General features: G+C 41.7%; 3 protein-coding genes across 4 annotated transcripts; 2 read left to right on the top strand and 1 right to left on the bottom strand.

Moving 5' to 3' along the window:
- Positions 1 to 963: 963 nt before the first annotated feature.
- Positions 964 to 4,159, bottom strand: cenpx (centromere protein X). Of its 2 annotated transcripts, none has more exons than XM_061749078.1 (5): positions 3,968 to 4,097; positions 3,470 to 3,521; positions 2,587 to 2,640; positions 2,405 to 2,493; positions 964 to 1,561 (listed from the first exon to the last, which is right to left on the bottom strand). In XM_061749078.1, exons 1-5 carry the CDS (start codon positions 3,968 to 3,970, stop codon positions 1,547 to 1,549), a joined length of 213 nt encoding a protein of 70 aa, XP_061605062.1. In that variant the 5' UTR covers positions 3,971 to 4,097; the 3' UTR covers positions 964 to 1,546. The 2 variants fall into 2 exon arrangements, with proteins under 2 accessions (XP_061605062.1, XP_061605061.1); XM_061749077.1 differs by having other exon boundaries at positions 1,404 to 1,561; positions 4,086 to 4,159.
- A 536-nt stretch (positions 4,160 to 4,695) lies between these two features.
- syngr2a (synaptogyrin 2a) lies at positions 4,696 to 8,538 on the top strand. The gene is made up of 4 exons (XM_061748341.1): positions 4,696 to 4,920; positions 5,918 to 6,155; positions 6,354 to 6,487; positions 7,044 to 8,538. Exons 1-4 carry the CDS (start codon positions 4,822 to 4,824, stop codon positions 7,242 to 7,244), a joined length of 672 nt encoding a protein of 223 aa, XP_061604325.1. The 5' UTR covers positions 4,696 to 4,821; the 3' UTR covers positions 7,245 to 8,538.
- A 2,451-nt stretch (positions 8,539 to 10,989) lies between these two features.
- Positions 10,990 to 17,197, top strand: cant1a (calcium activated nucleotidase 1a). The gene is made up of 4 exons (XM_061748340.1): positions 10,990 to 11,106; positions 13,092 to 13,760; positions 14,614 to 14,817; positions 15,669 to 17,197. Exons 1-4 carry the CDS (start codon positions 11,067 to 11,069, stop codon positions 16,037 to 16,039), a joined length of 1,284 nt encoding a protein of 427 aa, XP_061604324.1. The 5' UTR covers positions 10,990 to 11,066; the 3' UTR covers positions 16,040 to 17,197.
- The last annotated feature ends 61 nt before the right edge of the window (positions 17,198 to 17,258 follow it).

Below are 17,258 nucleotides of genomic sequence, written 5' to 3'. Positions count from 1 at the left end.
TGGCTGTCGGCCTCCTTGACTACTAATAATTGGTATAATTGGGGAAAAAAAAATAAAAAATCGACCCATCTCTAATTTGTAGTCTTCAAAGAGTGTTTAAAAATATAAAACACTCCTACTGGATACCACGTAGCATTGCAGTCAGTACCACTGACAATCAATGTTAGCTAGAAAAAGTAGTCAAGCGATAAAAGGAAGGTCAGAACGTTATCATGCGTGGGTTTCACATCCTGACCGCTAATGCTATCTAGCGACTAGTGGCTAACGTTAGCGTTCAGCACCACGGTGAAATACTCGAGGGTAATGTTGAAAGATGAGTATGAAATGATATTAAAGTGTTACAGGATCATAAATTGGGGTATATGAACATCTTAAACTATGAATAAAGGCAATTAGAAAACAAATGGTGATGAAATGACGATCTCGTCTCAATTGAATCAGTCAGTGAACTCTGGGCCTGTGTAGTTCAACACAAAGCTATTATTCCGCTGTTTGAATGGCAACAGGTGGATACACGGGATAATTGCACCTTGCGCCATTTGGTGGAAGAGCATTTAATTGTTAAGCGTGTATACGTCGCTAGCGAGCACTAACGTTGCAGGTGGCACAGTGGCTGGGAATCACTGGCTGCAGTAACGAAGCGGCAACGCGTGTACAAGTGGCGGCTCGTCACAGTGGCACTTTGGCGCGACGCGAGTCTCGCGGGCTCCTCTTAGCGTCAGCCGTTATTAACCCGACAAATTAGCGAGAGAAAAAACGGGGAGAACATGAAGTTAAATAAGGCGGCGTGTGGAATGCCATGCCCCTGCCCCCCAAACTCGCTTCCAGATGGACTCCCAGCTCGTGAGTCACACGAATAAATAGCGTGAGGTGTTACGCTGACTCACAATGGAGGGAAAACCATTAAGAGAACTTCCGCTGGGATGAAAGGATGGAACGGCTCCTCTCGGTCTTTCTATCTTTTTTGTTTGGTGTTTATTTACCTTCACAATGACACCCTGCACCTCTTTGGACCGTGTTGCACTGTGTTTTGTTATGTTTCCCTTCAAACAGAATGTCTATGCGTGTGGTCTCTCGGGCCGTGTTTGGCCAACACGTATACACACACACGCGTTCAACTTTCCCCCTGCGCCAGAGCTCCCCTTTGGCCTTCCCTCCACCTCTAACTAAACATCGCAGGACAGCAAAAGGGAACTTCAAAGTGGCTAGAGGGGGTACGTCTTTTCCTTTTTTTGGGTTCCTGGCACTTGTCATCATCTAAGAGACTAGCTGCTCCCCTTATTACTCTAATTGCTTCCAACTGCTCCGGCAGGCTTTGATGCGGGGCGCCCGCCGAGCATGCTGGGAGCACCTGTTGTCGCGCAGGGGAGCACAGGTGGTGGGGGCGCTCGCAACACGCACACGGCTCAAAACAAAAACAAGGCAGGGGGGAGGTGTTTATTGGCTTCTTTTGGAAGGGGAGTCGGGAATGACAGAATTGGAATTAAAACAATTTTTTTCTTTTTAAGTACCAGTCATGAAACACTCTGGCGCCATCATGTGGCAGCTAGAAGTCCAGCAGCTGAAAAAGGAAGGAAAAAGGGAAAGCATTAAAATAGGCACCGTATGAAAAATAATACAGTGCGTATTATTGGTGCGTTGTGATGGTAGAAATTATTTTATTCACGTAATATTATGACTTTTGTAACATTTCAACTTTATCCTTGTAACATTATGACTTAATTATCATAACATCACAGCTGTTTCTTTGCGTAACGCCAATTTCACTCTCGTAACATTACGGCTTAATTCTCGCAATATTTATGACTTTTTCTTTGCGATATTCTGACATTATTCCCAGAACATCACAAATGTATTTTTGTAACGCTACGAGTTGATTCACGAAATATTAAAAATATATTCTTTTAACATTATAACATCATCTTCGTAACATTTCATTCTCTACGTGATGTACCGATTTCATTCTTGTAATATTACGACTTCATTCATGTAATACTACACCTTTATTGCTGGAAGATTACGATGTTTTCCTCAACTTTATTCTCGAAACACTATGATTTTATTCTCGTAACCTAACAACTATACTCCCGTAATAAATTTTCTCATAACTGTATACTTGTAACATTACATTTTTATTCTCATAGCAATACAACTTCATTCTCTTAAAATGACTTTATTCTTGTTTGTTACAACGTTAGTCCTGTGAAATCACGTTTTTTTCCCCTCAACTTTACGCTGCAAATATTACAACTTTATTCTTTTGACCTGACTACTTTTTTGTCATAACATTACAACTTTTATCTCGTAATATTCTGACTTTATTCACATAACATTACAACATTGTCTTCGTGACGCTCCGACAAAACTTGCTATTGACGTTAGCTTGGTGAAATACAATACACACCAGCTGCGGCAGGATCTTTTCAAAGTGCTCAATGTCCACTCGGTCACAGTCCTCGCTTTCGGCTTGTTTCTGCGAGCGCACGGCTGCCTCTGACAATCGCAATATGAATAATCAACATGAATATATCATCATCATCACCATTGACTCATAAGAAGTAATATCTATGTAATGGCAACCTTTACCTTGGACGAATATTTTCAGCATCTCCGCCATGAGCAGTGTGGCCTCAACACTTACTGCCACACAAGAGATTAGAGAACAAGAGGTGAGCTGAGGAATCAGAAAAAAACTTTTCCTTTGATTTGCTTTATTTCTCATGATACCAAACAAGTTTTGAGAAAGATATATATATTTTTTTTGTTTAACAAGTATTGACTTGCATTAACTTTCACAGAAATAACAGAAATATATTTTACTTTTCTTTCCGGATAACATGAAAATAAGAGCTGCTTCTTGGAAAGCTAATTTTCCTTTTGTCGAAACATGTATGTAAACACATCACTTAATACGCTACCATGTTAAATGTTCAGCAATTTAGCATAATAAAATGAGCCATCAAACTGCACGGCTTCGCTGGTCCATGTGTGTAGTCAAGTACTAGTAACGCCGGCTCTCACTTTTTTCTTTTCTCATGTAGAGCTGTACTGGTGAGGCAAGGCGACCTCAGCAAAATATTTGGGGCTTGGAAGCACATACCTTGGGTCAAACGTTTCCGACACGTAAAAGGGAACCATGTCATTGGAAATGTTGACTCCGTGATTGTCTTCAACCAGTTTCCTTTTTTAGTCGTATGGGGAAAAAAAATGTGAAAATGATTCCAATCATGTTGTCTGTTTTTGTTCTTTTTAGAAAAATTGTTGCTCGAGGGGCTGGAAAAGTAGTTCAATATAGACACCAAATCGTCATGTTGGCAACTTTGACCTTGCCGTAATAAACTAGCTCCTCACTGTTGGCAGTGCAGGGATGTGCTTTGAACTATGAAAGCCGCAAAAAAAAACAAAAAACGATTAAAATAAATGTCCTGATGAATAAACTAATCAAAACTCGCCCTAGTGACTTACTTACATCTGCTTTTGTCCTCCTTGAAGAAGCTGGACAGAAGTTTGCCCACAGTCTCCTGTGGATGACGCACAGATGCACATCATTAGTTTACTTTTTGGTAAATTTGCAAGAGAAATATATAGCCTTCATATGAACAATATTTTTAAATCCACTTTTACACCATTCATTATTCATTTACAAAACTCCCCACTGTGTGCAACAAATACTTTAATTGACAAATATTATACTATGTCTAATCATCTAGCTAGCTATAGCCCCCTCTTGTGGACTAATACGTCAATCGCTATCAGACTCCATTTGAAAATAATGTTATTTAACTTTTAAGTGTGTTGCTCCGACCACTATCACATAACATGAGAAGTGTTGATGCTTATATTAACATTATCTAAAGCTTGTTCATTCGGCGTTGGTACAAACACACATACGTCACTTTTTAGCGTTAGAATCTTCCTGTTTAACAGCGATGGCAAAAAAAAATAGTCATCAAACGCGCGCCCCTACCATGGAAACGCTGAAATGACAACAGTTTAGTCAAGCCCAGGATTATCAACTAAAAAATAAAAATGATAATAATAATGCTGCACACATGAAGAGGGTAAAAATGTAGATTCACAGCTACCTTCTTGAACGTAACTTCTACGTCCCTTTCCGCCATGTTGTTGACGCTTTTGAGAGAATTTGGCGCTCTGTGATGTGATTGGATGGCAATATATGACGTCACATGTAAACGCATAACAAACATGAGACCGTCGCAGTATTTTCCGCCTTATTTTATCATTTTCTTTCTTTTCGTTTGTTTTAACTGATAATCAACAACTATGTATTAATTTTAGTACTTATTTTTTTATTTCTTTATTTCATTTTTGTTATGTTATATATTTATTTTTATTGTTGATATTAATATTTAGTTGGTTTTTTTTGCTTCGTGTTTTGGATGAAAATATTAATTAAAAACTATAAGATACATTTCTTTCTATGAATTTTTCTTAATTTGTTTTTTTGTTTACTTTTTGGGGGGTATTTTTTGCGCAGTGTCTGCGACATAACTATTATATAATATACATCTTTTTTTTCTGTGGACACCAAAAATGTACATACATTTTTATTGTTGATGTTTATTTTTTATAATTTTTATTTTACTCCGTACTGCAAATTTAAATCTGTCTTGACTGTTATGGTTGATGATGTTTCCGCGGGTCCTTGAACGTATCAAAGCAGGGGGCTGGCTTGTCAAGTGTTCAGGAAGCAGTTTTGACGTCCCACAAAGAGAGAAAGTTTTTTTCCGGCTTAGTTTCCAAACTTTTGATGACGTCGCTACGAGTAATTTAAAAACAGAACAAAAAAAGCGCAAAGAAATGCAAAGCAACGCTTATGGAGCCCCGCTGGCCGGTGGCGCGTTCGACTTTGTGAGTTTTCTGAAAAAGCCTCAGACGATTCTACGATGCCTGAGCTGGGTGAGTGAGAGAACGAAACCGTTCGTTAGCATGCTGAGCTGTCAACAGCTGCTTACAATCGACCACAAACTTTGAGTGACTTGATAAATAATGACAATAAATTCGACATGTTGGCAGCTGGAATTATTGGAGGCAGAAAAGGCTTATTCAGAGGGAGCGGTCTGCTCCAGCTGACGTCGGTTATTTTGTCGTTGCGCAATGACTTTCTTTGCTTTTGATAGCATGTAGCATCTGCTATGCTATTCAATGCTAGCTAATGCTAAGCCCAAACCCGGAAGTAAGGCTCATTACGCATGACTATGTCGCATTTTGTTCTGGTTATTACAGCAACAGTATTATATTTTATCCATCCATCCATTTTCTGAGCTGACTGATAAATTTGGGATTCTTAAAAAGTGGCAGTTGTGTGGTTTAAGACATTCATACATACATACTTTACACACATAACATTACGACTTTTTCTTCGTAATATTGTGACGTTATTTTTTTTTCTCGTAGTAGTAACGTTTTCGGTTGCAATATTATGACTTTATTATTGTAACATTACAATTTTGCTCATAAAACGTAACGATAATTCTTTATTAATTTGTCTTGTAATATTGGAACTGTTTCGTTCAAATTTCACTTTCTTTTGGTTAAAATGTTATAAAATGTTTCTTGTAAAATTCTGACAATTTTTTCTTAACTTATTTTTATAATGTTCCGACTACGTAATATTGCCACTTTTTGTAACATTTCAACTTCTTCTCGTAACAGAACTTTTTTGTCGTAGTATTACGACTTTATTGTTGTAACATTGCGACTTTGTAAAACATTTTTTTTCCTCATAAATATTCCAACTTTATTCTTGCATCACTTTATTCATCATCATCGTAATCTTGCAACTTTATTCTCATAACATTACAACTTCGTAATGTTCTTGTAACATTACGGCATTTGTCCTAGCATTAGGACTTTTATTCTTTATTTTTTAATTTCGATTGGCTTTGTCCGCTAGCTCTTCGCCATCGTGGTGTTCGCCACCATCACGGCGGAGGGCTACGTCAATTCCCACATGGAGCCGGAGGCCACGTGCATGTTCAACCACAGGGACAGCGCGTGCGGCTACGGCGTTGGAATCGGCGTGCTGGCCTTCCTGGTGTGCGTGGGCTTCCTGGTGCTGGATGCCTACTTCCCGCAGATCAGTAACGCCAAGGAGAGGAAGTACATCATCGTCGGGGACTTGGTCTTCTCAGGTGAGAGGATGTTTATAAAAGTTTTCATTCTTTTTAACCCTAATTCTTAAATAGGATATATTGTGGAGAATTGACTTTGTATGCAGATATTTGGGTTTCGGGCTCATGTGTAAAAATGTTAAATCAAACAACCAAGAAAATCTTTAGTTATCTGCCTGTTTGTGCAAATGGTTAGCTTTAACTATTGGGATGTTGCAGGGGTTTGGACGTTCCTGTGGTTCATCTGCTTTTGCGTCCTGGCCAACCAGTGGTCCTGGACCAACGACCCCGCCGTGCCGGGCGACGCCGCTCGCGCCGTTGTGGCATTCTCCTTCTTCTCCATTCTCACCTGGGTGAGCCTCGCATTGGCCGCTTCGAAAATAAGAGCGCTCGACCTGCCGGACCGACCAAAAAGCTTGCGGGGAAAATACACCACAAAATTTCAACTTCATTTCAGTAGCATCAGAGTAGTGGTATGCAAAATAGTAACTGCTTCAATGCAGTTCTGTTGTATGTAACTTTTAAGTTCAATACATTTGTATTTGATCTTGTAAGAACTGCTTGTTTTGAAACCTTTATTTAGTATTTGTTTTTTAACTTTCATGGGCAAAACATTTTACTGAATCATTATTTAATTAATTTTTTAATTGTCCTATATTTAAGCAGTGTTCATCTTTTAACTGCATAATGTTACAGTATTTGAATCCAAGAAATATTAGACTGAACATATTTTGCCCACCCCTGCTTTACTCGCTCACTGAGCACAAATCTCACGAGATTTGCTGAAATCTCGTGTAATGAGTGTCGGACCTTTTTGCGGTACATTTTCCCCCTAAAATGTTGTTTGAACTCTAAATTATTTTTTTTTTTTTAAATAACGTACTACCGTACCGTACTGTCTCTCTCCAGGGTCTGTTGTCCTATTTCGCCTACGAGCGCTATCGCCAAGGCCTGAGCGACTTGGACCGGCAGTACACGGACCCCGCCGTGGACCCGCCGTACCCCCCGACCCCCTACACCACCGGCAGCAGCGGCCCCGCCGGCTACCAGCAGTCCCCGTTCTCCCAAAACCAAGAGAATCCTGGAGAGTACCAACCGCCAACCTATTGAAAGACTGATCTTGCCAAATTCCAACCGATGTGGTGAAGAGCGTTAACATTTGCCAAATTCGCCTTACAGACACACCTCTGCCCACCTCTTCTCTTCCAGTAGGACATGCACACTTTATTGTGTTTAATTATTATATTTTTAATTATTAGTTAGTTCTCTGGAAGGGAAAAGGGGGGGTCCTGCTGCTTTCTTGTCTTTGTACCAAAACCACTTGAACTCCAATGTGTCACCCTCAGTGCACAGTATCATGACAGAAGTTAGGAAAGTAGCAGTCTCACGCATGTCGCTTAAAAAAAAAAACTACTACTGCATTGTTTTGTTTTTGTCTTGTTTTTTTAAATCACTTAAAAAATGGCTTTTGTGCACTATAATTTTAATATTATTTTAATGTAAGTGCTTTGGTTGAGAGTGTTTTGTTTTATTTGTTTGTTTGCTTTAAGGCAGTGTTTCCCAACCTCTATTGCACCAAGGCACTAAACAGAAAAATCTGGGCATCCAATTTTTGGGATTAAAAGCGCAATCCGGCCCTGTTCAGTTGAACACAAAGCTGCGGGTGTTTCCTCGTTCATCTGTGACTAGCTGATTCACTTTGCAGGCTTTTGGGGGAACATGTTGTCTGTTGTTCTCTGTTTTGGTGCTCGCACACTTGTGCTTTCCCTGTGCCAAAGAACTATGTTGAAGTGAGTTGAGGACCTTCATTTAGACAAAAGTAGTGCTTTACTACCATTGTGTGGCCTCTATAGGCAATTACAAAGCGCACTGATGTGGGGGTATTTGCGGCAGGGCTCTGTCTCTATTGTCTGTATTCTGTTTTATGAATGGCAACAGGTGGATACACTGATTCATTTGACCTTCTGATGTATAGTGGAAGAACATGCTATTGTTGTGCCTGTCACTGGCATACATAGATGAACAATGATGCATTTATTTTAATTCGATCATTTTTTTGACCAATAACGTGAAATTGGATCATTTCCTGTGGCACATTAGTGGTTGGGAATTACTGCTCCAAAGGTAGCAGGGCCATACGTTGATTTCTGTTTCCTGTGTTCATGTTACTACTTTGTTTTTTTCCCCACACATCAGCCACCATTCGATGACAGCAGTTTATTTGGTCAGGCCCGCCCGGGACAATCACAAGATTAGCACATTACTTATCACATGACTTTCTCTTTGCTTCTTTACAGCTTAGTTTGGCCTCTTTTTCTCTATTTTCCTCTGGAGAATCCCCAAGCTCATGTGCCTTACCCAGTATTCTCTTTGCCAAATAATAAAAAAAAAAAGTGTGTTCCGACCTTTTGGATTCTCATTCATATCCTCATCCAACAGGATTCTCTGCAGATGTCTGCTCCTTGGGTAAATATTTAGGTTAGTGACTGTCAGTATGTGTGTGGAGGACTGCAGATCTGCAAGGTGCATATATGAAATGGTTTCGGTTTTCATACAGTACAGTACTGAGCAGTGCAAGATGATCTTTTTTCACATTACACACACTTGTAAAGCGTAACACAGAATTCAGATCTGCACAAACAAATACAAAACCAGTGTCCTCAAAACGTTGTAGAGCAATGTGTGAAAGAGCAACCAATTATTTTTTTAGCAACCAATTATACAGCTCTGGGAAAAGAAATGAGACAAAAAAAACGGACTTAAGGGGTATTTTGATCTTAAATGCTCTCAATGACAATACTGTGATTTTTCACATTTCAAATTTGACTCATACCAAAAATACAAAATGCAAAAACTGGCTTGTTTCATTTGTTCTTTTCATTTTCTATTAGTCATCAAAAAAACAAAGAGTAACTCGTTGTTTTTAAATCTAACACACACAAAAAAGAATCTTTTGCGTTTTCTCTTCACATTTAAAGTTTCGACTAAGATCAAAAACACAAAATGGAAAACAGGTCAGTGAAACCTCTCGCAATTTTTCCTTTTAAAAAACTCTTAACACCCAAATCTCTGTATTTCTGAGTGCACCTGAATGCAGCGTTACCGGCCTGCGTCAAAGCGACGTGGATGACGTCACATGCCTGGAACAGGAAGTCGTCGGTGAGTTCGTTCCCAAAGTGTAAACCAAAAACGAGCAAACGTCGACAACAATGACGCCTGAGTCCCGAGCGGCGTCGAACGGAAGGCTGACGGCGTGAGTGTGCGGTGAGTGCGTCGGCGAACATGCCAAATGACACTTTTGTGAGCCTCGTTGCCTCCCGAACGAGTGTTTATTGTTGTAGCGGGAGTGCATTAGCATCTTCGCTAAAAGCCCGAATGCTCTGTTCAGGCGTTTGAGTGGCTAATCTAATCTTCACCATTGTGTGAATATTTGACCTCGCTTTTATCGAGCAAAATTGCCGTGATGATTATAGACGTCTGTTTGGTCACCGTGTGACCTATTTACGCCTTTTTCTGTCTCCTTGAGCTCCACTGAATCTCATGAATACACCATTTTATAACGCCAGCGTACCCGGGTGGCAGGAAGTGAGTAATTACTATTCATTTAACCTAATACGATGACAAAAACTTTGCACCACCAGATATACCCCAAAAGTTTTAGTTTTTTTGGGTTGTTTGTTTGTTCACAGCTCACATCAGCTCTACTGTATCCATCTCAGTGTCAAAAGAGCAAGTCAATTATTTAGCCGGTTCTTCAATGATCATATTATGTCAGACCTTCCTCCATGTCTATTTTATTAAAACAACAAACTACGGCGTTAGAGAAGACGGCTAAAATCATCGTTCAAGCCTTCTCTACCTTTGTCAAATACTTGAGTTTGTTGACTCATTGAAAGCAAGTCAACAGACTCTTCCATGTTCTCTACCAGCAAAATAGCCATTATGTTGCGCTAAATTACTCACACATCCCGACCAAATGTTTCTTGCATACTTGTGGGAAAATCTCTTCGAAAAACCCGCCGATGGGGGTTTGGTTCCCAGTCTGTCCCTTTAGAAGTGGCCAGTACATCTTGCAATTTCCTGACATCCAATCGAGTTATCCTCCTCACCCACTGGTTCCGCTGGAATCATTGAAATTTTCGTAACACAAACTAAGTCTAAAAGCGCCGTAGTCTTATCACTCACCTACACTGATGCGGTAGTAAAGTTGTAATTACAGTAAATGTTTGGATGAAAAACACATCCAGGCCATAAATATAAAACCACTAAAAGAACGGTAAGCTCGGCGGTCACTGTGCCGCGTGGCTACATTTTCCTTCACTCCCAAGCAACTAGGTTGTTAATGCTGCGCTTAAGGGAAAATAAAAAGTCCTTAAATGATTTAAATAAAATGTATTGCACATAAACATTAACAGAAAAATTTACCTGAATAAATGTTACACAGTTCTAAAAGATTAAGTGGAAATGTATTTGACTTAAAAGTTCAATGCAACTGAACTGTACTTAACAAAAATATACTGTACTAGATAATGAATGGTGCTTGTATCACACTTTTGAGAACCATTGCTCAAAGCAAATGGGGGATATCTTAGGATTGGAAGTCAGAGGGTTTTTTTTAAAAGAAAAAAATTGAGATTGTACTTTAAAGACCATAGTTAACAGCTCTCGTTGTGTGCTTAAAGCTGTGATAGATAAACATATCATTCTTGACTGTTGTTCGCCTGTGGCCTGGCTGATTGCATCGCTGTGGTCCTACTCAGAGGGTTTGTCCATTCCCAAGCAGGTTAATAATAAAGGTTTTCATGATCTACAAGTAGTGCAAAGTTTGTCGCCCCACCCCTCCCGCCCCCCTCGCACCTTTGGACCAGGCTAGGATCCTCTAAGTGTAGTTAAAGTTCACCACCATCGCAGTTGCGCTCGCAGGAGTATGCGATGCAGGCTGAGCGGCGGTCCGCTCGGAGGAGACGGACAGGTAAGCCCCTTTGTCCCAGCACAGAGGCGCGTTTCACGGGGCGCGTGATAGGCCGCCGTTCGACCGATGAGGACCTCACCCACCCAACCCCCGTCAAAGGCTCTTTCACTACAACATGTGGAGGCTGGCCAGACACCCCGTGATTTGCCCCCCCGAGGAGCCTGCTGGTCCACGTCAAAAGAACTCGAGATTGTTGACACCGTTGCCTTCGCACGTGATTTTAGCATTTAACGGTGGTTGTGCTTTTTCTTTGACTTTTTTATTTGGGAGGGTGACACCTGGTGTGCTAAGAGAAGTAGTAGTCAGCGGAAAGATGTCACTAACAAAGGTTAAGGTACAGGGTTGTTGTTTTTGACTGACAGAATTTTATGTTTTTTAAGGGGCATCTGAGCAAAGCATGATACTTTTGCAAAAATAAGACCGTGTTTTCGGTGGACGACTGGTTAGAGCGTCAGCCTCACAGTTCTGAGGACCCGGGTTCAATGCCCGGCCCCGTCTGTGTGGAGTTTGCATGTTCTCCCCGTGCCTGCGTGGGTTTTCTCCGGGCACTCCGGTTTCCTCCCACATCCCAAAAACATGCATGAATTGGAGACTCTAAATTGCCCATAGGTTTGACTGTGAGTGCGAATGGTTGGTTGTTTGTATGTGCACTGCGATTGGCTGGCAACCAGTTCAGGGTGTACCCCGCCTCCTGCCCGATGACAGCTGGGATAGGCTCCAGCACGCCCGCGACCCTAGTGAGGAGAAGCGGCTCAGAAAATGGATGGATGGATGGAAGACCGTGTTTTGTTGTTTTTGTCCTTATGATAACAATATTTCTACACATTCTATGACAGTTTGGTCCTTAAATACTGTCAACCCTCGCATATTTGCGGTTCAGCATTTGCATATTCACAGATATTTGGGGGGAACCATCCCACTGTTATTTGCTCGAAAATTTGCTGGTTTTTGTCCTCAGGCTACACGTCTGCTATACGAATATTGCTTCGGCGCCATCTTAAGGAATTAAGTTGACGAGAGGGGAGGAGCTTCATTTTGCCAGGCTGTTGCCATGTCTGATTGGGGGGGAAAAATGCTTTGCCGGCATCTATAGGCAATGACAAATCTTTTTGGTGGGCATCAATTACTTGCACATATTGGCCACTCGTGGCATGGCTCTGTCCCACGTCAAAAAATTAACTCCGCTATCCTGCGTTTTCTTTGGCTTTTTTGCGACACTTGGTGTTTGAGAGAAGTAGATACAGAGAAAGTAAGCCGCATCACTAACAAAAGTTAAGCTGGAGTGTTGTTTTTGGTTTGTCAAGAGTTTTAATGCGTCATCTGAAGGTCCTTGCCAGTTAGCCGTGTATTTCCTGAATAACTTGTCTGTAATGCTAATTTAAGAATTAAACTTGTGTAAATTGGAGGGGGGGATTTTTATTCAAACTGGAAAAAATACTGTAGGTATATGCCCAGAGTGTGAGTAGAAGCTTTATTACTTATTACAATAAATTAATATGACCTATACTTACCTATTTTCTATGAGGAAGCTTAGGTCAGATGAAGACGAGATGTCGTAATGCGGTTTGAATTCCTAGCCGCTCCAAAGATCTTCAGTGGTAAACACTGTTCAATATAGCTCCTGAGTGTATTCTCTATGACGAGAATCACAAATGGAAACTACCAATACTGTTGGGATTTTTGTTTGTTTAGAGAGGTTGTACCGATATAAAAAAAAAAAACACACAGGGACTGCAATTTGTAAGGTCTTCTTACTTGCTCAGCAGCGGCTGTCACTTGCTAAACGTGACCACAAGCATCTTATTGTTCACACTTCGGGACTATGTCTTAATATAATGAAAATGACTTTCAAAACAAGCTTTGCTTGTTTTTTCTGTCACTTCTGGGATATGCTTGACGAAAATGTGAATCTGTCAATTTGATAGCACACCGTGAATATGCAGGGCTTAACTGTATCAGTGACTCCTACTTGGACTTTTCTTCAGGTCACTCCCTGCCTCCATCCTCTATGACTGCACCTGCAGCCTACACTCGCCTGGAGCAGAATGAGCCCATGAACGGTTTGCGCATCTCCGTCGGGGGCCTCCCCATGTTGGCGACCATGGCCAACGCCACAGACCCTCGCTTCCGCCTCAAGTGGCGGCCCATCGTGGTGATGGCCATCTCGCTGGCCTTGGTCCTTCTGCTCCTCATGCACTTGAGCGCAGGCCTGCAACCCCGCGCCTACACCTCCGTGGGCTGGAGGGCGGACCGCGACGATCCGCCGCGGACCAGCGCCCGCTACAACGACACCTACCCGCTCAGTCCGGCCGAGCGCACACCGCAGGGCACGCGCTACCGCATCGGCGTCATCGCCGACTTGGACACGAACTCTCGTAGCGAGAAAACGCTGACGTGGTTCAGCTACATGCGGCGGGGGTACCTCCTGGTGTCGCAGAGTGGCGACAGGGTGTCCGTGGAGTGGGACGCGGAAAGGACGGTGCTGGAGAGTCACCTGGCCGAGAAGGGACGAGGCATGGAGCTGTCGGAGCTGGTGGTGTTCAACGGGAAGCTTTACAGCGTGGATGACAGGACGGGCATCGTCTACCACATCGACGGCGACAAAGCCGTCCCTTGGGTCATCTTAACGGATGGCGACGGCACCGTGGCTAAAGGTTGTCTTTTCCCATTATTCTGCGTTTGTATGTGTTAGTTTTTATTCGTGGCGATGTGAGCGTGAGTGGTTTTCCTTTTCCCCTTAAACCCTGTATGTCCAAATATGCATTTCTGTTATTTTTAGGCATCATGAACTAATTGAAAGTGTTCAAAATGGTTAAACAAAACAAAACCAAATATTACCTATCTTGAACGCTCAACTGTCTGAGAAGTGTCGTAAAACTCCCACCTATTCCCTCACTATAATGCCGCACCCTCACAGGAGTGGTGCGGCATTATATCGGCTCAAGATTAAAAGTTTGGATTTTGTTTGTTTGTTTTAGATGATAATGAGGCTAAATAGGTTAGATACATTCGAGTAAGCCTGTTTTGTAAAAAAAAAAAATAATTAAATAAAATAAAAATGGGTCGATGTAATGCTTCGGTGCAGAAGCAACTGGTCAGCCCTGAAGGTAAGTGTTTATTTCCGCCTCGTAAACTGCTTAGTCAGCTTATTGTTGTATTTATTGCATCACTCGTGGCTCTACGACTGTTGAGAGGGTTTGGGTAGATGATGTCACCACAGTCGTTTCCTCTTGTCTGGTCGGGGGGTCGGCACGAGCGCTGACTTGGATTTGGACAGCTGTCGACGTGTCCTACCATTTTAATCAATGTTGATGTATAAAACAATGTTTTTTCAACTAATTGCACTATCGCAGACTTTCATCTATTGTGGGTGGGTCTGCATCATATCCCCGACTGTATCACCGACCAAGTTGTGATTTTTCAAATCAAACAAGGCTGATGGACATGTTTTGTATTGTTTGGCGGAATTCAACTTTTGCCGGGGTTTAACGACCATTCCCTCGATAGGTTTCAAAGGCGAGTGGTTTGCGGTGAAGGATGAGCACCTTTACGTGGGAGGTCTGGGGAAGGAATGGACCACCACGTCGGGCGAGTTCGTCAACGACAATCCGGAGTGGGTGAAAGTGGTGGGATTCCGCGGGGAAGTGGAGCACCGCAACTGGGTCCCGACGTACAAATCGCTCAAGTCAGCCGCTGGAATCCAACCTCCAGGTCAGAGGTGGCAGATGTACTCAAACTCTTTAAGTACAGATACAGTGGCACCTTAAATTACCAGGTCAAGATACCTCTAGGTTCCGGACCGGAACACCCCCGCAATAGGTCATGTCCGCAAAGTGGCGACCACATAATTTTGGGATTATTTACACATTTTAAAGATGTATGAACCTCTCCAGACTCTTATTAAATCTTCCGCACACTCCTATTAACATCTACCATACTTTTATAAACATTTTTTGTACTTTAAAAAACATTTTAGTCTCTGAACCATACAGCAATGCACTGTATTACTATATAATATGTATATTCTATTCCTTGTAATATGTATTTTAATGATTCTTTTTTCAACATTTTTTTTAAACAGTTTTAATGTTTCAGGGTAGGAAGCATTTATTTTACCCCCAAAAAATTACAGCATACATTAAAAATCCCTCCATATGGCGACTTGTACACTATATGAATATGAAAAAATAATCTGTAATGCACTGAATCCGCAATAGGTGAACTCCAATAATAGCGAGGGAACCCTATATGTATTATACTGCCCTCTGGTGGTCAAGACAAACACCAAAAGCAGCAGCACAATTGAATTGAAGCAAGAAAAGATGCAAAAATATTTGTTTATTTTTTTTACATTTAATCATGTTATTATTATGGTATATTGTGCTAGTAATTAAAAGACTAAGTTTAAATTTGAAAAAGGTGTTGGTGTTATGGGGGACCGTAACGGATTAATGGCATTTCCATTCATTTCAATGAGGAAAGTTGATTTGAGATGAGTGCTTAAGAGTTGAGAGCGGGTGACTAGGCCCCAACCTCACCGCCACGTTCCTCCCTTTCCGCAGGTTACCTCATTCACGAGTCTGCGACGTGGAGCGACACGCTGCAGCGTTGGTTCTTCCTGCCGCGTCGCGCCAGCACGGAGCGCTACGAGGAGACGGCGGACGAGCGGCGGGCCACCAACCTGGTCCTGAGCTGCTCGTCGGACTTCACCGACGTCACGGTGAGCCGGGTGGGCCCGCTCGACCTCACCCACGGCTTCTCCTCGTTCAAGTTCGTGCCCAACACGGACGACCAGATCATCCTGGCGCTCAAGTCTGAGGAAGACGCGGGCAAGATCGCCACGTACATCGTGGCCTTCACGCTGGACGGACGCATCGTCCTACCGGAGACAAAGATAGGCGACGTCAAGTACGAAGGCTTGGAATTCATTTAAGTTTGTGTGTCATTCGTTCTTTCCATTTTCAAATAGCAACTACAAAATGAAAAATGGATTTGTATGCGGCTATGTAAAAAAATTAAGAGACAAAATAAGCTGTTTCTGTGATTTCGAGTTTTATTTTATGTGCTGCTGACAACACAACTCCCAAATATGAGTTTTGTCATTTTGAGCATTTAAATGTAATTGATGAAAAATGGTCAGAATACCAAAAAAGGTCTAGTGTTTTATTCCGTTTTGGTCTCTTTTCTTTCAGAGCTGTATATCGTCACCTTGCTAAAAATAATGGGTAAAGTTCAATCAACAGTTCAATTTCAAAACTATAAAATGGGACCGCAGACCGCAGGGCTCAATTTGATTTTAACATTTAATTGTTTGGGATTATGTGACCCGAAAGTTTGGTAACAAGCATGTGGAAAGTTAGCTTGTTAGTTGCCGTGATTAGTCAAATGATCCATCCATCCATTTTTTGTGTACCAGTAGAGAGAACCCACGTACCACGAGTGGTACTCCATCCTACATAAAGAGTAAAGACTATTCAGTAGTTCCATTATTCAACACAACCATACAACCCTCACATAAGGCTCATCAAAAGTGTTAGCTAGCATCGCAGTCCTGTGTCCCATTTTTCGTTTTTGATATGAGTCTAGAATTGAAATATAAAAAAAAAAAAAAAAAAAAAGGCTTTTTTTTGTTATAAACTCAAAAGGCTGCTCGGATGAGAGGCAAAACGTCTTCTTAAACCAGAACAGTCCAGTTGCGATCGTTTCAATGTCTTGTGAAGGTTATACAGAAAAACTTAAATCAGTCACTTATTCACTTGTTTGATTGCTATTTGAAAATGGAAAGAAGGAATACTACACAGATTCATCTCGGGGCTGAGGGGTCGCTGCACTGTGCTTCCATCTTGTTTACAATCCCGTCCGTCACTGTTCTGTTGTCGCAGCCGCCTGTCTGTGACGCAGTTTTTTAGCCATCAATAACAATGCAGCAGCAGCATAACAAATTGTTGTAATGGTGGAAGACCTCTCCAGGACCGCACTGACTTCCTTTGAAAATGAATGTACAAGAAACTGATTATTATACGACTGTTTAGTTCTCCTCCAGCACATACTGTACAGTCTTGACTCCACCATTAAACGTCGTCACTCTGGACATGTATTAACAAGCTCTTTTGTGTTCCTCGTGACAAATACTGAGGTACCAATTCCACTTT

This window comes from Phyllopteryx taeniolatus, chromosome 16, assembly GCF_024500385.1.
Source record: "Phyllopteryx taeniolatus isolate TA_2022b chromosome 16, UOR_Ptae_1.2, whole genome shotgun sequence".
Classification (NCBI taxonomy): domain Eukaryota; kingdom Metazoa; phylum Chordata; class Actinopteri; order Syngnathiformes; family Syngnathidae; genus Phyllopteryx; species Phyllopteryx taeniolatus.
Note: the sequence above shows the minus strand (reverse complement) of the source record. Positions and strands in the feature narration are given on the sequence as shown.